Source organism: Drosophila ficusphila, unplaced genomic scaffold (genome assembly GCF_018152265.1).
Source record: "Drosophila ficusphila isolate 14025-0441.05 unplaced genomic scaffold, ASM1815226v1 contig_288, whole genome shotgun sequence".
Lineage (NCBI taxonomy): Eukaryota > Metazoa > Arthropoda > Insecta > Diptera > Drosophilidae > Drosophila > Drosophila ficusphila.
In genome coordinates, this window is record NW_025064191.1 from 23088 (window position 1) to 42109 (window position 19022).

The 19022-nt window shown below is 43.2% G+C and overlaps 1 protein-coding gene across 1 annotated transcript in view; it reads right to left on the reverse strand.

Annotated features, from left to right (window-relative positions):
- The window catches only part of LOC108099084 (potassium voltage-gated channel protein Shab), a 54202-nt gene that overhangs the window by 9719 nt on the left and 25461 nt on the right, over window positions 1-19022 (reverse strand). Inside the window, 5 exon segments of the mRNA XM_017202387.2 lie at window positions 533-964; window positions 1359-1570; window positions 7853-8696; window positions 15574-16942; window positions 17191-17649. Coding sequence (XP_017057876.2) covers window positions 533-964; window positions 1359-1570; window positions 7853-8696; window positions 15574-16935 — 2850 coding nt within the window. The 5' untranslated portion in view covers window positions 16936-16942; window positions 17191-17649.

Consider the following 19022-nt stretch of genomic DNA (forward strand, 5'->3'; position numbering starts at 1 on the left):
TAGGTTGAGTTCTGTGTATACTTTGAATGTACCTCCTTACTGCGTCCCCGTAAAATCTAAAAGTTGAAATGTGTGAATGTTGTTAAAGAACTTGGCTTTCTGTTCTCGAGGGTCTTAAGGTTTTTCTTTTTTTTTTCATATATATTTCTGTGGTGATTGGAATTTGTTTAACTGAACTCAAGAAAGAACGTGAAGCTCAACAGACTAGGGATACTAAAACTACAAAAAGAGGCCGCCAATGTGGGGAACTCAAGAACACACAACCAAAGGTCACCGAGGATGTGTGGTAAACAAAACTGAAACTCAATCAAATTTTCCCGGCTAACTGGTGGCAAATGAGAAGGAACGAAACGTGAGTAATAATTGGGGTACAATTAGAATTATTTGAGTATATTTCGATCCAGTTCAACGGCTTCACATTTACTAATACATAGGATTACGGTTTAGGAACTTTGAAAACATTAAGATATTCAAGAAGTACGATTGCGAGTATGGCAATGAGTAGGTATCTCCCCCTGATTCGCAGACTTACCCCGGGCGTGATCATCATCTGGATGGGCAGTCCCTTCGCCTGCGAGAGGTTGTCCTCGTCGGCCCCCTCGCCGCCTCCCTCGGCGCCTTGGCCCTCTGACCCCTGGGCGGTGTTGCTGGTGTTGCTGGTGCTGGCGGTCGCCACAGCGGTCGCGGCGCTCGAGGCGGCCATTATGGCCAGGTTGTTGGTCACTCCCTGTGCGGCTCCGCCTCCGTTGGGCGCCTTCTGAATCTGTTGCATCTGCAGCATCTGCTGCTGTTGCTGCTGCTGTTGCTGCTGTTGCTGCTGTTGCTGCTGCTGTTGCTGCTGCAGCAGCAAGGCCTGCTGCTCGCGGCGATAGCTCTCCATGGCCATCATCGAGGTCTGGCGGGCGTTCGGATTGTCGAAGCTGTACGGCGGCACTGCGTCCTGCTCAGAGCTGGATCCGCGGCGCTGGATCGAACGAGAGGGAAAGCGGTTAGTGTACTTCCTAAAAAGTGTCCTTAACACACACAGATTCGGTCTAGTTTAATGGCGTCCTGAGGCGAGGAGTACTTACAACCCTCGAATGCCCTATTTGGAATGGGGACGAACGAGTATTCACCAAATGATTATTTTTGCTAATTTAAATATGCACACTGAGGTAATACGTAATTATTAGCAATTTGATTTGAAAAGGAATGCAAAACTTCAAAGTCAAAACCAATATCATAGGCGTTGCAATGCAAGCCATAGGAAACGTTGAGAAACTTATCAATAAACATTTGTATAGAGTTCAAATGAAAAGTTGAATTCTTGTCACAGTTCAAACATGAACACACATTTCACGCGACCAAGGACGACTTACGTTGTGCAGGTTGGAGTTGCGCAGGTTGGCCACGTGGTCGTAGTTCTTGTAGCAGCCGGTGCCGGTGGTCGCCGGGTTGCGTCCGCTGGTGGACTCGCCCTCGGTGCTGTTCCCGTCCGTTTGGGAGAGATTGTGGCCTGTGGGCGATCGGCGGAGCGCGTGGGTTAAACGGTGCCAATTTTTGAGTGATCGTGTGTGGCTCTCGCGCTTTTCTGCTCGGCATTCGTGAGTGTGGGTGGTGGTGTGTCAGTGTGGGTGGGTGGAGTGGTGTTATCGGATTATATGTTCAGGTTCACGATCGGTTTGTTCGGATTTCATGTTTCGGGGTTCGCGCAAAGAAGCCATGAATGCATTTTGTCGCCAGTTTCGTTTCGCATTTGTTTGGCCGACGGACGCCAGCGGTGATATTTATATATACACAGGGTTAAATATTTCGTATATATAGTTTTAATGAGTTAGAGCGGATTTTGGATCGTTTGTTTTGTTTTTGGTTTCGGTTTGGTTTTCGATTCAAATCAAAAGAGGGAAAAAGAAAGAAAATGGTTCCATGAATGTTTGTTCTTCGCTTCAGTTTGGTTAGTAATTGTTACGACGACGATGACGACGGCGACCACAAAACGTTAGGTTCTATATGTTAGATTCAGTTAGGTGGGGTACAGTGAGAACAACATTGAAGAACGACGTCTATAGAGTAGTTAGGGGTTAAGTTAGAGCTTACTCTTGAGTGTGATTAAACGGCTTGGAACAACATTTAGTTAACTAGTGATGCTATTGGCTGATAACGCTATTTAACTCTAGTTTATAGTTAGGGAACACATTTAGTCATGGTGTTAGTAATCATAATAAGCTAATAGTTAGTTTTCTATTGACAATAAAGGAAACGGAAATCAAAGGCCTAGGATCTTTGAACTGAATGAACCTGTCGAAGTATAGTTGAAATATATAGTTTTGTACAACACTTGAAGTTTAAAGTGGAAATGGAAAAGAAGTTAATGAAAAAAGTAACAATTGCTATTACAAAAGTATTGAGTGGAAATGAAAAAAGTATCTTGAAGAATGTCCTTCCTACCTTCTATTTGCTTGGTCATTTTTAGAGACTTTAGTGTTTGGTGCTCTGAATGGACGCGGCAAAACAAATGTGCGAAACATTATTCTCGTGGTTGTCATTCTCGAACAGACAAAATTTCGATTCATGGTCATTCACGCCATTTATGTTGAGGTGTGATCTTGTATCGTTATCCCGGAAAACTTGTTGATGAGTAAATGGAAACGGAAAATTTGCTCAGATGCTTTGGAATGAGTTGCAAGTAAAATGAACCCCTTTTCTGGCCTTCTGCATTCAAGGCCCGAACTCAAAAGCTGGCCAAGGCTTGAACACCAAATTAAGTGTGTGGATATCGACCCTTGGACAGTCATGGGTTGGCGGTATGTTTGGATTAGCTGATACAATGAAATAATACAGCACATTTGGGTTTTGGTTTTATTGCTAATTTCACAGACACACAAAGTTGTTTACGGCTTTAACAGTAGTACACAAAAGTACGAGTACAGTACACAGTTATTCATTTGGATTAGTACGAGTACGAGTAGGAGTACGAGTACGAGTACGAGTAAGTAATCATATTCACTATATGTTCTTGTTCGATCATACATGGCTTGAGCATAAAGAGAGCGTACACAGTTTCTATAGGTTAGTTCATAGGATTAGAGCATGCAGCGCGATAGATTGGATTAAATTTAGGAACGGAAGCGATAATAATGTGGAAATTAAAGGTCGAGGACACACACACATATATAACAAGTAAGAAAACAAGGGACCATGGAAAAATATCGGGTAAAAGGCACGTAAAGGCTTTTTGAATGTCAGTCCGTTTGTTTTGCAGGACTGCAGCTTTTCGAGCGCAATGATAGAAATGTTTGAACTATGTGGAACTCAAGGCAAATCATAGGTAATCGTTCGAATATCACACACAAAAGGGGTTTCAAAATCTGTATATAATTTGTATATAACTTGGCTCGTTCGAGCCGCTCAGCTCGCTTATTTGTATCGATATTTTCGATATTTCTTATTGGGCTTACAATTTAACAAAACTTCAGCTTTGGTTGTGTGGCCTGCTCTATCTTAAAGTATTTATACGAGTATATGGCTGCAAACTAGGAGCAATTTGCTTTAAATAAGGCAATTTCTTTTGTTTTCCGTTGTGCTTATGCGTTTTAGGAACGTATCGCCATCTTTTGCTAAGTTCTCATGTCTCTACATTTGGAACGAGTATATTTCATTGGTATACCTAATGCACGCTATGTCGCCGATGCGCTCTCTAAATTAAAAACTAAGCTTACCCTCTCACAGCTACAACAACTAATTTCATAAATAAGGCTTGCTCTTTTTGTTGTTCGTTTTGGATTTCACGTATCTTAAGGTTCTTATTACCCATTCGATTTCGATTTGGTTTACCTCATGGCGACCACTTGGAGTGCTTTCGTGTCCATGGAGGGAATTCTTTTGACTAGTGCGCTCGATAAATGCCTTTTTTGGAGTTACATAGAGGTTAGGCCTAGTTAATCGCTAAGATTTAGACTAAATCAAAATTGTGCTTCGCGGATTGTATTTTCAGAGTTTGGCTCTCGAAATGGCGTGTCGTGTTAGCATTTTTGGGCTACTCTGGGTTGGTTGGGTTATATGGGGAACACTGTGGTTCCTGGAAGATTTCGCTCACACACATGCTGCCACACCCACTACTGCAAATCACATTTGGGTACTTGAAAGTTTTGCTTGCAGACGAATGTTCGAGTTGGAACCAAATGGATTTAGCAAAACTGGCCAGGCAATCGTTTACGAATTTACGAATTACGAATTACGAAAATAAGACATAACAAACTGAGGAGAACATCAGCAAATTTGAGCGATCTTCACTTCGTTTATGGCTTTAAATTTCGTTTAGATTTGTTTTCAAGTGCTGATGGACATTAGCAAAACTTTCAATATACGATAGTACGATGAAGCATACGCCTTTGCTGTCTTGCGTCTAGCTCTTACACACTTTACAAAACAAACACAGGAAGTGGGTAACAGACAGCAAATCATAGATGGAAATAAAAATATCAATCTATTTAACACAACTCAACGATATATAAAATGCTTGAGACTTAGATGCAGTAAACCACAAAACAGTTGTTGTGTTCTTCTTAATGCACCTAACTCTTACTAAACTGAAAACCTATGGCAACGTGGCGTATGCGCAATGCATAATTACGGGCTCTTAGCAGCATGTGTGTGTGTGTGTGTGACAGCATGTCTGTACGAGTGTGTGAGTGTGAGTGTGTCGTGTGGTCGTGTGTTCGGATATGAGGGCGCCTAAAAGCAGTTACAGTTACATTTAATCACAACATTCAATTGGAAAATAAATCGAATATGGAAGTACACAATTCACTTGGTTTCTGATTGATTGAAGCTTCGAAGCAAGCCTACGCATATGGGATAACTGCTAACCGAGTGTTTTTCTTTCGATTTTCTTTTCTTTTCTTTTTGCATCTGGAAGTACTTTCGCTTAAGTCCAGGACTCTTGTGTGTGTGTGTGTGTGATTGATCCGTGTGTGTGTGTGTTTGTGTTGTGGTTGAGTGGGTGTGTTTGTAACAAATTGCATTTGTTTTCGACTAATTTACATATACAATAACAATCGCCTGTCATTCTCTTAGCTAGTTTCGCTTAGTGTAGGTTGTTGTACGAGTATGTTGTTGTTTATTGGGTCGGGTTGTTGTTGCTGTGGTTGCAGCGGTTCGCCAGCGATTCGATTGCTTTCTGGGGCGACTTCCTTTCGGCTGGAGCGGAGCGACTTCCTATCGGCTGTCTTCGTTGTCGCTGGAACTGTTCTGCTGCTGGGCGTCCCGCTCCTCCAGCAAACTGCGGTTCAGCTCCTGGATTCTCGCCGAGAGCGCCCGCCGACGGGGCGTGCCGAAGGAGGGCGGCGGCGGCGCCTCGATTAGCGTGTTTTTCTCGCCTAGGTCAAAATCAGCCGCATTTGGGTCAATAAACGGTTTATTCAGTGTGTTTTGCAATTTCAATTTCAAAATTCGTATACGAGTGTGTGTGTGTGTGTTCATGTTTGGGGTTCGAAATGGTTGGAAGTTCAAAGAATGTCGTGAGCAGAAAGTAGAAAAAGAAGAGCAGAGAAAAGAACACGTTGAAGGTAGAGATATACGAGTAGTTGAGACTAGTTTTCTAGGCACAGGCCCCAAACGACCTCGGTTCGCTAAGGTACAACTACGGTTGGCTAAGAGAATGAGCATATACATCATATGGTTTCGTGTGTGGTCGTGTTCGTGTTCGTATATTATATAACTGTATGTAATCAGCACTTGAAAATTTTCTAAAAATGTTTGTTTGTTGTATTTATAATAATTTTCATGGTTTCTTTTTGACATCGTCAATTGAGTTCGAAATGGTAACTCTATGTTGAGCATTCAAATTTGCTATGGTTGTGGCGGAATCAAAACAAGAATCAAGCAATGAGTAGCAAAATGTCATCAGTATAATTCGCAATTCTGGCAAATGTCCAACTGAAGTCAGCAATTATGTTAGGCAAACTGAATTTAACTGAAGGCAAACTAAAACCGAACAACGCAACAAATTGCAACAGCAATTGCCTAGCTAATCACTAGATCCTTGGCTATATATACAGGACGTCTCGGGGCTTTTGTATACCTCGGATTGCAGCTGTGCGGAGCGAGAATGGGGGCTTTATAATTCAACTTCCAATAAAGTTTTCAAATAACTAACTACTTTGCATATTAAGTTACTATTTTAATATTTACTGTGAGTTTGTGATATTCATAGAAAACTTTAATTCTACTTTGATAATGATAATGATTGAAATCAAGATTATTATTAAAGTTTCTCTGGAAAATAACCATTTAAACATTAAAATTATTTTGTATAGTGAGCTACAGAATTCTTCTTAACATGGTATTTAAATGTTTGCTAAATGAAATGCCAACTCTTTTATTAATTTTGAAATAAATTTTGATCTTTAATATTTTACTTTCTCAAAGCCCAGGACAGCTGCAAGTACTTAACTTTCACTTAGCAAAAGCCAGAATAAAGCTGAAGCCGTGAGGATTCTCTACCTAGACAAAGCTATATCTCTACCAAAACTTATTTGTTATTCCGATATTTTACTGAGGCTTGTTAAGTATACCAAAAATACACTAAGACGAAAAGAGGAAACTCCAAAGGGAGAGAGTGTGCAAGTGTAATATATAGTAGAGTATATATAGTACAATAGTGTGTGGTTGTAGTTGGCGCGTGTGACTGTGTGTGTGTGTATCTGTGTTCGTATCCGTGTGTCTGGGGGCTATTGAAAGCGATTGTCAAAGGCTACGGCATTTAATAGAGAATTACGAGAAGTACGGGTTGTTGTTGGTTGGGTGGCTGGAAAGAGTGGCAGTGGCTAGGCTACGTATACGCAATGTAGTCACCTGGGGCGCTTTGCACATCGAGGGTCTGCCTGCCTATATTGGGGGTGCTTTGTCTTTTACCCTTCGGATGCACGACATTTGTTTGCTTGCCTAAAATAGAACACACGTCGAGGGTTGAGAGGGTTAGGGCTGCAGGGTTTCGGTTAGGTTCGGTTTCCCGGGCTTTCGCCGGCTTTAAAGGGCCGTGGGACTCAATTGCCTACTTCTAGGCGCGCGGCTTTGTACAGCAGAGGTGTCGACTGGGGGTTTCGGGGGTTCGGGTGGTGTGCTTTGTACAAGTGAAAACCCCACTAATTTCCCGCTTAATGCGCTAAGTACAGAAGCATTTGCCTAATTGACCATTATCGTGTGACGCTGGGTGTTTTCTGTTTTGTAGGGTGGGTCTTAGCTACGGAACTTAGGAGTAACTCAAATCGCTTAGCTAGTTTACAATTGATCGGTCGAACGTGGGTCTGAGCTCGGGATAATCAACGGTTCAACAATTTCTATCATCTTACGGCTCAGCAGAGGCAGGACTCGCGCCCGACCTCTGTGATTGCTATATACACGCCTCTAGGCTGGATTTAGATACAGCTGGTAACGAAAAAGATTCAAAACCAATCCGAACTGATAGTGCGAAGAAGCCGAGAACAAAAGTCCATGCCAAAAGAAAAAGAGACAAATGGTTACTTAGACAGCTAATGCACAAAACTACACGAGAGTAAGCAAAGTTAAAAGGGAGGGGATTCGCAGGATTCATGGGGACATTACACAGAAAATATACAGAGTAAATAAATCATAATTTTTTTTGTAAATTTACAACCATACAATACGAATTGTAATTAATCTACTGATAATCAAAATAAAATCTACTTTTCAAGTCGTATATTTTTCTGTGCAATCACTATTTTGTTAGGTGGACAGTAAGCATAGCTTGAGGCGCACGGGATCAGTTTGATGATCCCTTCGGTCGAGTAATTTAGTAGATACGTAAGCAAGGCACATTCATTGTAGAGTAATAGATCGAAATAGATCTTACCTGTGTCGACAATCACATCGATGAGGTCCATGGACTTGGCGAAGGCATCTTTCAGATTGATATGATGGAAGGAGACAATGCTGCCCTCGCGCTTGGCACGATCGAGTGCCTCGCGACGCTTGAGGGCCTTTTCGCGGCGCATCTGATTCTTATAAAATTCAGCAAAATTGTTAACGATGATGGGAATAGGCAAAGCGATTACCAGAACACCGCATATGCAACACACAGTACCAATAACCTTTCCCAGTGCAGTTGTGGGATAGATGTCCCCGTAGCCAACAGTTGTCATTGTAATACCCGCCCACCAAAATGTTTCCGGTATTGAAACGAATTTTGTATCCTTTTCATCCTTTTCGGCAAAATATGCCAGCGAAGAAAATATGAGAACGCCCATGGCCAGGAACAGCATTAGTAGACCGAGTTCCTTGTACGAGTTACGCAGCGTAAAGCCTAACGACTGCAGGCCCGTTGAGTGACGGGCCAGCTTAAGGATTCGCAGGATGCGCATGATGCGAAAGACCTGCACCACCCGACGCACATCCTGGAACTGGTCCGTTGCATTCTTATTCGTTTCCAATAGAAATAACGAAACAAAGTATGGGAGTATTGCCAATAGATCGATTATGTTAAGGCCGCCCTTAAAGAACTTCCACTTGTCCGGCGAGGCGCTAAACCTAAGTATGTACTCTAGAGTGAACCACGTGATACACACGGCCTCAACCATTGCCAATTGCGGATTATCCTGTGGTGTACCGTTGTCAATGTGTTGTAGTTGTGGTAGGGTGTTCAACGTCAGGGCTATGGTAGACAGGACTATGAATAGTATGGATATCACTGCGATAACCTGCGAACGGTAAAGAACAATCGAGACTTTGTCGAGACCATGATTCAGCAACGATTCAGATTCAATTCAATGCAATCAAATCACAACGATAATAGGTATATTTTGGGGGTATTAAATATTCGATAATTGTTTGGTTTTTTTGTTTTTTTTTTTTTTTTTTGGTAGCCACATAACACGGTACGTTCATTCATTCAAATCAAGTCTGTCTTTTGTACACATCTAATTGGTTTTGTAATTAATCGAAAACACGGTTACAACAATCAGCAAAGTTCTGCGAGTTCTCTCCACGAGAGTTCACTTTGATTCTGTTTGGCTATGGCTATCTGTTTTTGGGTTAGCAAAAAACATTCGAGTTAGAGTCCTGGTCTCTCGGATCAAGCTTTGTATCGAGGGGTTAGTCGAAACTGGGTCTGTTAATCGGGGTCGCTAACTTTCGGTTTTCGTTTCACTCGGGGTCGGTTGGCTCTCCTGATCGGTTTTGTACTTTTCAAAGGCTGCTGTACTATATGTGAAGTATATATTTATTCGTCGTGAATCCTTCTTCTTCAAACAAACCATAAAGAGAAACAAAGGTTGGTTGAAATCAAACAAAAAACACACAAACGCAAAACATGGGTTGGGTTTTATCTTGATCCTAGGTCTCGAAGTTTTGGGTCTCTAGTCTAGATCAACTCTTTCTCTGGATGGTGTGGGTGTAAGTGGTTGAGTGGTAAGTGGTTCAGTGGCTGAGTGGTTCTGTGGTAAGTGGTTCAGTGGCTAGTGGTTGGTGGTGTGCGTGTGGTTGTGGTTGTGGCTGGGTTCTGTATGTGTGAGTTCTTGTTGTGGGGACAGATCACATGACGCAACACAAGGACATAACACACCTACATACATATCAGCTATACGTGTGTGTGTCTAATTGGTTCTATTATCATGGTATGAGGGTGAACCAGGGGGGGCACTCCGTCGTCAAATAAGAGACGCTACCCTTGGGGTCTGCAGTCGACATTATCATATAACTATATTCTAATATTATCCTCAGAAATCACCGATCGTTGCGCGAACAGCTTTCGCTGTTTGTGTATTTGTTTTGGGTCTGACTCGTTTTCTCTTGGAAGGTAATGTCTGGAAACTAAAGAGGTTCAAACTTATGATAGTTCTAGCAAATGACAAAAGGAAGAAATCCAAATCTAATTCAAGTCCAAATGCATAACTTTCGTACCAAACGAGCTAGGAATTACAATTACGAGATAGGGATTCCAAATCAAATTAAAACGAAATCAAATTAGGAACTGGATCCGCCCGTCAGGCCATCGAATAATTGCATCTGTCACGGATACACAGATACTCCGTGAAATTATGCATTTATTTTCCGGCCAGCTGGACGCATCCGTTCCGCAAACAAACACACTTAAACAATTTTAATTGGTTGGCTCTAAATAATACATTTAATTTACCAAAAACTGCCAATTGCAGATTGAAGTGTTCGGAGGGGGGAGAAATGGATTTGTCGGGGGACAGGAGGCCTGTCAGAAATGCAAATTTCAATTGCGATTTCAATGCCAGATGGACTGCCACGTTGGGTGGCTTGCCTGGCTTCGCATCGAGGTCTGAACCCGAATCTGAGTCGAATCGGGGCTTATGTGGTGTGGGCTGGCTGAGTGTTCTTCGGTGGAATGTGGGTGTGCGTGTGACTGACGTTCGAGGGTTCGAATAGAGATCGATAGAGAGAGAGATTCGGGTGGTTGAACATCTTGGACATGCCACGCCCCCCAGGTGGTATGCATAGATAACTCGGTGAGGGTCCAGATCTACCATAGTAGGCCACTGTACGCAACCACGCAGTTCTGGTTTCGGAAACGGAATCGGAATCGGATCGGAAAGGGATCTTGGATCTTGGACATTGGACATTGGACTTTAGGGGTTTCTTTGGAGGGGGTAAGCTGAATTTCATTGTTCTGCTTCGTTGGATGAGCTGACTTCTCTATTTATGGCTTATGGCTTGCTACGTATAGATACAAAAGTTAAAGATACAGGTTATGCGTTATGGTTATTAGACAAAAGATACATAGTCAAGAAGGAGTCATTACGTAAGGAGAAACGAAACGCACTAAAGGATACACAAACTCGAAAAACCAAAAAGAACTGAAGAGGTAACGGTTGGATGTGCTAGTTAGCAACGATGAAAAGTAGAAGAGGAGTGGAATAAAGTCAAAGTACAGATACAGATACTAGATACTATAGTAGATACGAGTGCGAGAGGGCACGCGGGCTAAGAAATATAGAAACGGGGTTTAGATTACATAGAGTTACGGAGAGATGTTCTTGAATTGAAGTGGTCTGGTCTTGATCTTGATCTTGATCTTGGTCAAACTTCGGGAAAGTTAATTAAATTCCAAGTTTTGGGGATTCGGGAGTGAGCGGGGCGGGGCGGGGGTACAACAATCTACTTGAGATGGTGGTGAGGCTTTACAAACAAAGTTACTTTCGATTCTTATTTCGCTTTCGATTGAACAGAATGCATTGGAGTTGGGTTTCGTAAACAAAAAATTTGTGTGCGAATTATCACTTTGGCATACTGTAGTTTTGGATTTTGGAACTGCTACCATTGCTGCTCAGTCATGAAGGTGGTTGGGGTTTTCGGGGATGGAGGGGTTCGCTGGGTTGAAAGTAAAACATGATATCGCAATACTCCTAGCTGGCTTACTTGATCACAGTCTCCGGGGAAAAGAAAACTCAAAGGGAACTCAAAATGCACTAAACTCACAACAACTACAAACTTCAAAGCGTAGCGAGTCGCCGGAAGCGGTTTCTGCTGCCTCAGGTCTACAAAAATCAAAACTCTATTAAGCCGCTGACAACAGAGCCACAAGATGTGAAAAAACTCAAAGCGCAAAAAAAGCTGATCGTCGGTAGTCCGAACTATTGGAAACTACTGCAAAGTTCAAAGATTAACTAATCTAGTTTAGGTTTATTTAACATTTGCTAAAAAATGTATTTTTATTTCTTTATTTTTTTTTATCGGAAATAATTACAATCCACTCGTATAAAACCCTAGCTTGTTTTTTTAATTGTTTATTCTTTCAGGGATGTGTGAAGTATCAAAACCGGAAAACTCGGACACTTTGCAATCGCCTCAAAAAGGAGAACAAATTTGAATTAACTTCCCTGAACCTGGCTGAAATCCACTTGAATTACAAGTAATGGAAAGTGATTGGATAACAGAACAAGATCTCAGGGCGGAAGCAAGTGAGGAGAAAGGTAAAGGTGACCAGTGGAAAAGAAGTGATGAGCTGAGGTGTTCAAAAAATAAGGACAAAAACAGTCAAAAAACAATTCATGCTACAAGAAAATCGGGACAAAGGAGATTCGTCTTAAATACATATGATAAATATACAAATATACAAAGGTACAAGGGCACTCATCGCAATCGCTGTACATACAGAACTAAATCTAGATCAAAAAGGGTAAACTTCAGGTCAGATGAATACCAAAACTAAAAATCACATTCAATTGAATTCAAAAGAGGGGAGTGCAAAACTTTCAGTGTTTTTGCTCAGTGTCGGCGTGTTTTTGGTGTGTGTGTGTGTGTGTGTGTTTGTGAGTATCTGTGTGTCGTTGGGAACTGAGTTCCGGCTAAAATATTTGATCAGGTTTGCATTTGGTTCACGTGGAGTGTTTTTACGGGTTGTACGTTTAGTGGTTTCGGTTTTCGGTGGTTTTTCGGAGTTTCTCAGGGGTGGGGGAAGTGGGGTGGGTGGTTTTTCGGTGGGTGCATGAGTTGGTTCGCATACTTTGTTCGACTCACTAAAAAACAAACAAAATTCGATACAAACGGCTATAGAATTCAGTACGAATCGACTACGAAATTCTATACTAGTGGCATTCAAATGCAGCAAATTTGGTGGGTTAATATTTCAAGTGGGAGATTTTGGTCGATCGATATATAGTTTGGGTACGGGTCTCTTATACCGAAATCAAAAGACTAACTAAAACTGAAAACCAAACAGAGACGATGGATTTTACGTTTGCTCTTTTGGGGCTTGGATGGAAGACAGTTCTCTGATTGAATGCTGATTTAAGGGGCTAAGACTTCGAAGGCACCGTCGACGTTTCTCCAAGTGTATCTGTTGTGTGTGAGTGGGTGTTTGTGTCTCTGTTTGAGTGTCGAAAGTTGAAGGTAATCAATTGACCAATAGTTTACAAAGGAAGTTGGTTAAAACACAATACAACGAGAGTTAAATAAATTTCTTCCATATGCAATACACACGAGATTACGACATGACATCAAATATATAGGAAAGAATACAAGGGTTTATGTACGACATTCAGATATGTACATATACTATATCATCGCCAATGGAAAGAAAGAGATCAACACAAAAGGCAAACAACTGAACAACAATTTGGATATCAAGTATTTCCATTTTCGCTATTGTTGTTTCTGTGGTGTGTGTATAACAAATAAAATAAAAGTTTTTGAATTATTTTGGAGTTTTGCGTATTTTCTGTTTATGTTTGTCTTGTGAGCGCGCTTTGGTTTCTTGCTGAGTTGTTTGTCGCTTTCAACGAGGCGAAGATATCAACTGAGTTCTCTAACTGCTTGGTTATTATATAAGAGCTAGATTTGTTGGTTCTCATATTTATCATTTCGTTGAAAAAAGGATGTGTTTAGGCGTGGTATTAAAACAAAATAAAAAAGTACAGAACTTAAAATCTTGGTTAGTTTCTTCTTTCTCTCTGACTGAAAATCGAGTTAGTTGTCGAAGAAAAATCATAAATGAAAATACGATAAAAGTACAACTGGCAAAGGACTCTGGAAATCTTTCATTTCCTTTTAAATGGAACAGAAAAGTTGGATAAAGAGTTTAAACTATAATTATGTGGAGTGCTGGCATTCTAGCAAAAATCTAAATAAGGTTTCAGACATTTCTTGGAATACACTCCACACATTTAATAAAATAAAAACAAATAAAAAGTTCAAAACCTAAAGTTTCAAAATAAAAAGTACATAATTCAAATAAAATCAGAACCGAAAATCGAATGAAAAATTGTAGGAGATGCACCCAAAAATGTTGTAATTATTTCCATTCTCCCACCAATATTCTTGGTTAAAGCCAAAGCTAACGCAATAAATCGGGGCAAATCATCGGCTGTATAATACAAGCTGAAGCCAAACTGAGGTCGTTTCGTGAGTGATTCGATGGTGGTATTTATAAGTGTGAGTGATGGTGTTCCCGGGTCGTTATAGCTATTTTGGGACCAGTCAGAATGAAGGACCGTGCGTCCTCCGAATACTCTGATCTGATCTGATCTAATCCGGATCCTAGTCGGAACTTCCCCCCTAGCATTTGGAAAATGGAAATGTATTACAACACCGCTTTGGCCACTTCTCCCCAGAGTCCTTTTTCGTTACAATATTTTCGAGGATTTCTACAGCACACCTGCCGCCTGGTCATATCGCTTATTGCCCATTCCCAAACATGGTTACAGTGGGGTGTTTGGGGTTTGGGAGATCATTAGAGATAAACAGAGAGAGATTACTTCACCATCATCATCAACAATTAAGAGATATACGTATTAATAATATTCGGAGTAGATATATAATATATATAGTTGTATGTATACAGGGCTTGTCAATTTCGCAATTATACTGTGTGTGATGTAAAAAAGACTGGATTAGAGAAACGGTTAGTAAACAATTTTGGCAGTTTCGGTTGCTCGATCAGTTCTGGCTTGATCTTTGGCTAATTGGAACTCTCTGGGTGTCGTCGCGTGATTCGTTTGCTTGGACTCGAACTAAAACTAGAACTCGAACTAAACATATAATGCATCTTAGCCTAGGGGAGGGTGGGGGGATGGGTTAGGCGGAAGCGGAAATCATAGGGTGAAACTCAATAGAGGAAACTCAATCAAATGGTGCCGAAAACTCTTCATCTTCATCTATTCGCTTCAACTCTCTGGGCAATTCCGCGTTCCGTTCGATGGAGGAGGACTGTCCCGTCCGATCTGTACGACACATGACACAAAGCTGGAAGCACTTCGCTATGGAATATTCACATGAGATCAGCCGTATGTACAAACTTCGATCCCGGGGGATCTGCGCGCCAAGCAGCGGAATATTGTTAGGCGGTATCACATCATATGGTACAGATAACTGGCGGACATTCGAAACGAGTAGCGAGTAACCAGTAACGAGTAACGGTTATATGGTTAAACGGTTAAAGTATCGGTTAAATATCTTTTCAGAGTGCAAGCATTTCGGGTTGAGTCGCAAAAGCAAGTGATGGATTGGCAAGATTTGTACAGCATTGAGGGTGGATTTATTTAATCAGATAGAGAGAGAGAGAGAGAGTAGATGTGTTGCTGTTATTCTTACACTATATAGTACTCTGATCTGCCCGACGCCGGGTGAGTTATATACAGAGTGCAAGAGCTGACGATAGTGTAAAAATAATAGTGACTTTGCACAGAACCAAAGGTCAACTACAAAAGAGTAACTCAGGAGGTAATCGAACTGAATACAAGATTAATATAAGTAGGGGAAGGGAATATCGGGGAGCATCGAACTGAAAGGGTTTCTTACGCTTCACATTGACACGGTTCACAGTTTAACGGTTAGGAACACAATACGAAAACATCTATGAAAATATTTGGGTATCGGGGGGATTATTGGGAGGGCACAGAGAAAAGGAATCCGTCATGTTATTAATAAATCATATATAAGATATTTTGTAATACTCCAGATAATATTATAGATATTAAACTGAAAATTAAGTTATCCGAATAATCATTATAATTACAAGATCCCCTTTCTCTGTGCTGGATTTCTTTGGGGGTAGGGGGTTTTGAGGACATTATAGACTACCTTAGGGTCGGGCCAACCGACTGGACTTACCCGGGCGGCGAAGCTCGTGTTGGGCTTCTCGAGCAGCTCCCACAGATACTTCTGGTACTCGGCGCATTTACCTTCGCCAAACTCCTCCTCGTCGCGCTGCCGCAGGGACTCGGCCTCCTTGCGCATCTCCTCGTGGACGTTCTCCTTGCGCTGGTGGTACTTGTGCTGGCAGCAGGACTCCAGGTAGAGCTCGTCGACGCCCCAGTACTCCAGGTCATCGCTAAACGCGAGCACGCACATCTCGTCGACGATGTGCAGCTTGCCGGTGCGGTAGAAGTTGAGGATCGAGCTGAAGCTCTTCGGGTGGCGGTCGAAGAAGTACTCGTTGTCCGCCAGCGAGTAGTCGTCGCACAGCTCCACGATGGCCTCGTGGGTGGTGCACTCCCTCAGCCGCCCGAGCCGCGTGTGGGGCAGCCGCTCCAGCGTCCGCCAGAGCACCTCGTGCCGCACCCCGCCCACGTTGATCGAGACGCGGCTGTTCACCGCCTTCGACTGGGCTATCATGAACGGCTCGGGCGGCGGTATGGAGGACATGGATCTGGAATGTGTCCGCTGCAGGGCGCCGGTGGTGTTGCTCTGGCTGTGCGCCGTGGGCACGCCCCCCGATATCGACTGGCTGCTGGCACCACCGACGCCCCCGCCACCGACGACGCTGCCACCGAGCTGCTGGTTGGAGGTTGTGGGAATCGAGTGCGTTGGCGATGCGACTGGGAATGGGGCGTAGCGAACCTCCTTGCTGCCTGCTGCTGTTCCTCCTTGTCCTGCTCCTCCTGGTGCTCCTGCTGCTCCTCCGACTGCTGCTGTTCCTGCTCCTGCTGCCAGTGCTCCAGCAGAAAGACCGGCGGATGGGCCAGCAAGGTGGCCGCCATCAGCGTAATCAAGGTGACGAGGAACGAGGCCTGCGGCATTAGCTGGCCCAAGGTGATAAGCAGCACCGCCGCCTGCTGGAAGGGATCCGATGCCGACGCCACCATATGCACCAGCTCCACCGGCTCCCATCGCCCGCTCCCAATCGACATTACCGCTTGTATCGTAGTACGGCTGATTATCGCCGACGTCGGCAGGTGTTGCAGCCTGCAGTCCGCGTGCAATTGCAATTGCCTCGTTATGTTGCTGATACAGGAGCTCCTGTTGATGCTGCTGCTGCTTGAGTTGCTGCTGCTGTTGCTGCTGCTTTGCGTGTTGCTGTTGCTGTTGCTGAGTCGCTTGTTGCTGTTGCTGTTGTTGCTGTTGCTGGCCAGCAGCCTGTCCACCTTGCAATTGCCCGACCATTTGTAATACTCCATTATTGGTTTGAAGCGGTGTTGATTCACCCGTTGCCCAGCGTACCGCCTCACGGTCCCTGTCGCGTTCGCCGACCATAAGTCTGCTGCAAGAATGGATGATTGAGATTTACTACCCGCCAAAATGGAAAGGCACTTGGAGAAAAGTTATCGAGCAACTCTTAACACCTCGGAATATTTTCAAAAGAAAAGTCACTCAATACGAGCATCTTTATCGTTCAATTTATGAAACTATTTTTCTATTAATATTTAAATTCCAGATTCTGGATTATTAAAAGTGGCTTCTCCAGAATTTTAAGAACATTTTTATGGGTGTAGTAACTTTTGGACTCACCGCTACATCGCGTCAATCGTCGTCATTACAGCCTCCGATGGCGAGTGCGCTGCTCTGATGGACCTTCCTCTGCCTCTGCCGATTGCTATCGCCGGGCAATTGATTCCGACCTCCGACTTCCGACTTGCCACTCTCCACTTCCGGGCCCGGCGTTATCTGCGAATCTATAAATCGGCTAGTTGCGGTCTGGCAGGCTGCTGGCTGTGTCCCCGGACTCCCTCATCTTTGGCTGTGGCTCTGGTGTCCCTTCGTCTCTTTGTCCCTTCGTCCTGGTTGACTGGCTGCCTGGCTGACTGGCTTCCTTCCCTCGTTGTTATGTCTATGATCACAGTTGTGTTCTGGTTCTGGCCCTCTGGTCGTGGTTCCGGGCGCAGGTTCAGGTTGGGATTGAGATTGGGTTGGGGTCGAGGTCAGAGTCGAGGCTCAGGCGTAGTTTGGCAGCATTTTGTGGGGCAATAGCTGCAATTTATGGCCAGAGATAAACGGACAGCAATCAGTAAAAGTCACCCATTGGATAGCAATTATATCTAGCCGCATTTCGACGTCTGATAAGCCACGTAAATAACGAGCACCTTAATTGGCAGAACAGTGAAGCAAATAAGTTGTATCAGTAAGGCAATAAAATTATATAGGTTCCTATATTAATATTTAAGCTGTAATTAAGAAACAAAATTGGAATCGCGCCTAAATTTACTTAATCGAATATTGGATTCCAAATATAAATACCCTTGACCACAGGTGCTGAAGTGAGAGCCCAACCCATTTCGATTCCGGGTTCGAGGTTATCGCATTTGTTTAACCCATGAATCACCCGCCCAGAACCTGTTTATTGATTCGCACTATTTAAGGCGGCCACGCCCACTGTGCCCGTGGATAATGAATCAATAGTTGCGGACAACTGATAAGATAGGAAACCAATCGCTGGGCGGTTTTCCCCTCGCTCGCCACCATTTCACTTCCAATTGCAAACTAGCTCCGCTTTATTTGTAGCATACTTTTTCGGGCTGGGAACTTTGTGGCAATTATCGCACAATATGCGAAATGCAAATGAATGCAATTGCTGGGTCGGCCGCTCCTCTGCTTTATTAGCGTTAATTTGCAATCGCCGAAGGCTGGCCTTTGCATTTAAATGCCTATTTTCGGGTTCTTTGCTTACTTGGCCTTTGCCCAGATTTCAGCCTGTGATTCAGTTTCTGCCGCATTGCAATCAAATTTGAATTTTTACGCCCCGCCGGAAATGGCAAGTAATATGCCTAACGGTCCGCGAATTTTTCAAATGGATTGCCATGCGTAGCGCCCTGGAAAATGCTAACTGACCTCAGACTTTCGACCGACCGAACGGCTTCATTTCGTATTCATTTCGAATTCATTCCGCATTCGTATTCGCATATTCACATTTCGGCCCATGTGAACAGCCATTCGCATGCAGATGGCTGATTTGTGCGCCACCTGTCATTCTCGCTGCCCTTTCACCTCGCGTGCCAGGGGTCAGAGTTCGCGAGTTATGGCTCCGACGCAAATCATATAGTTTTGTTGCATTTTAGTCCGACTAAATTGTTGTTTATTAGCCCCGGTTCCAAGTGGGCACTACTGCTGAGTTATATAATTGCCGAACGGCAATGGCAAAGCTCGAGCCGTCACATTCCTGACAACATTTTTGGCGAGTTTCGTTTTGAGTTCGAGGGGAATGCAGCTTGGCAGGGTATGATGAAAGTGTCGAAAAGGGGTAAAATGAGGCTTGCATTTTAAACATTAGTTGTAAGATGGCTAAATATATTCAATTTAAAAATAATTACAATAATTATTCTTAGTCGTATACAATTTTTTGTATA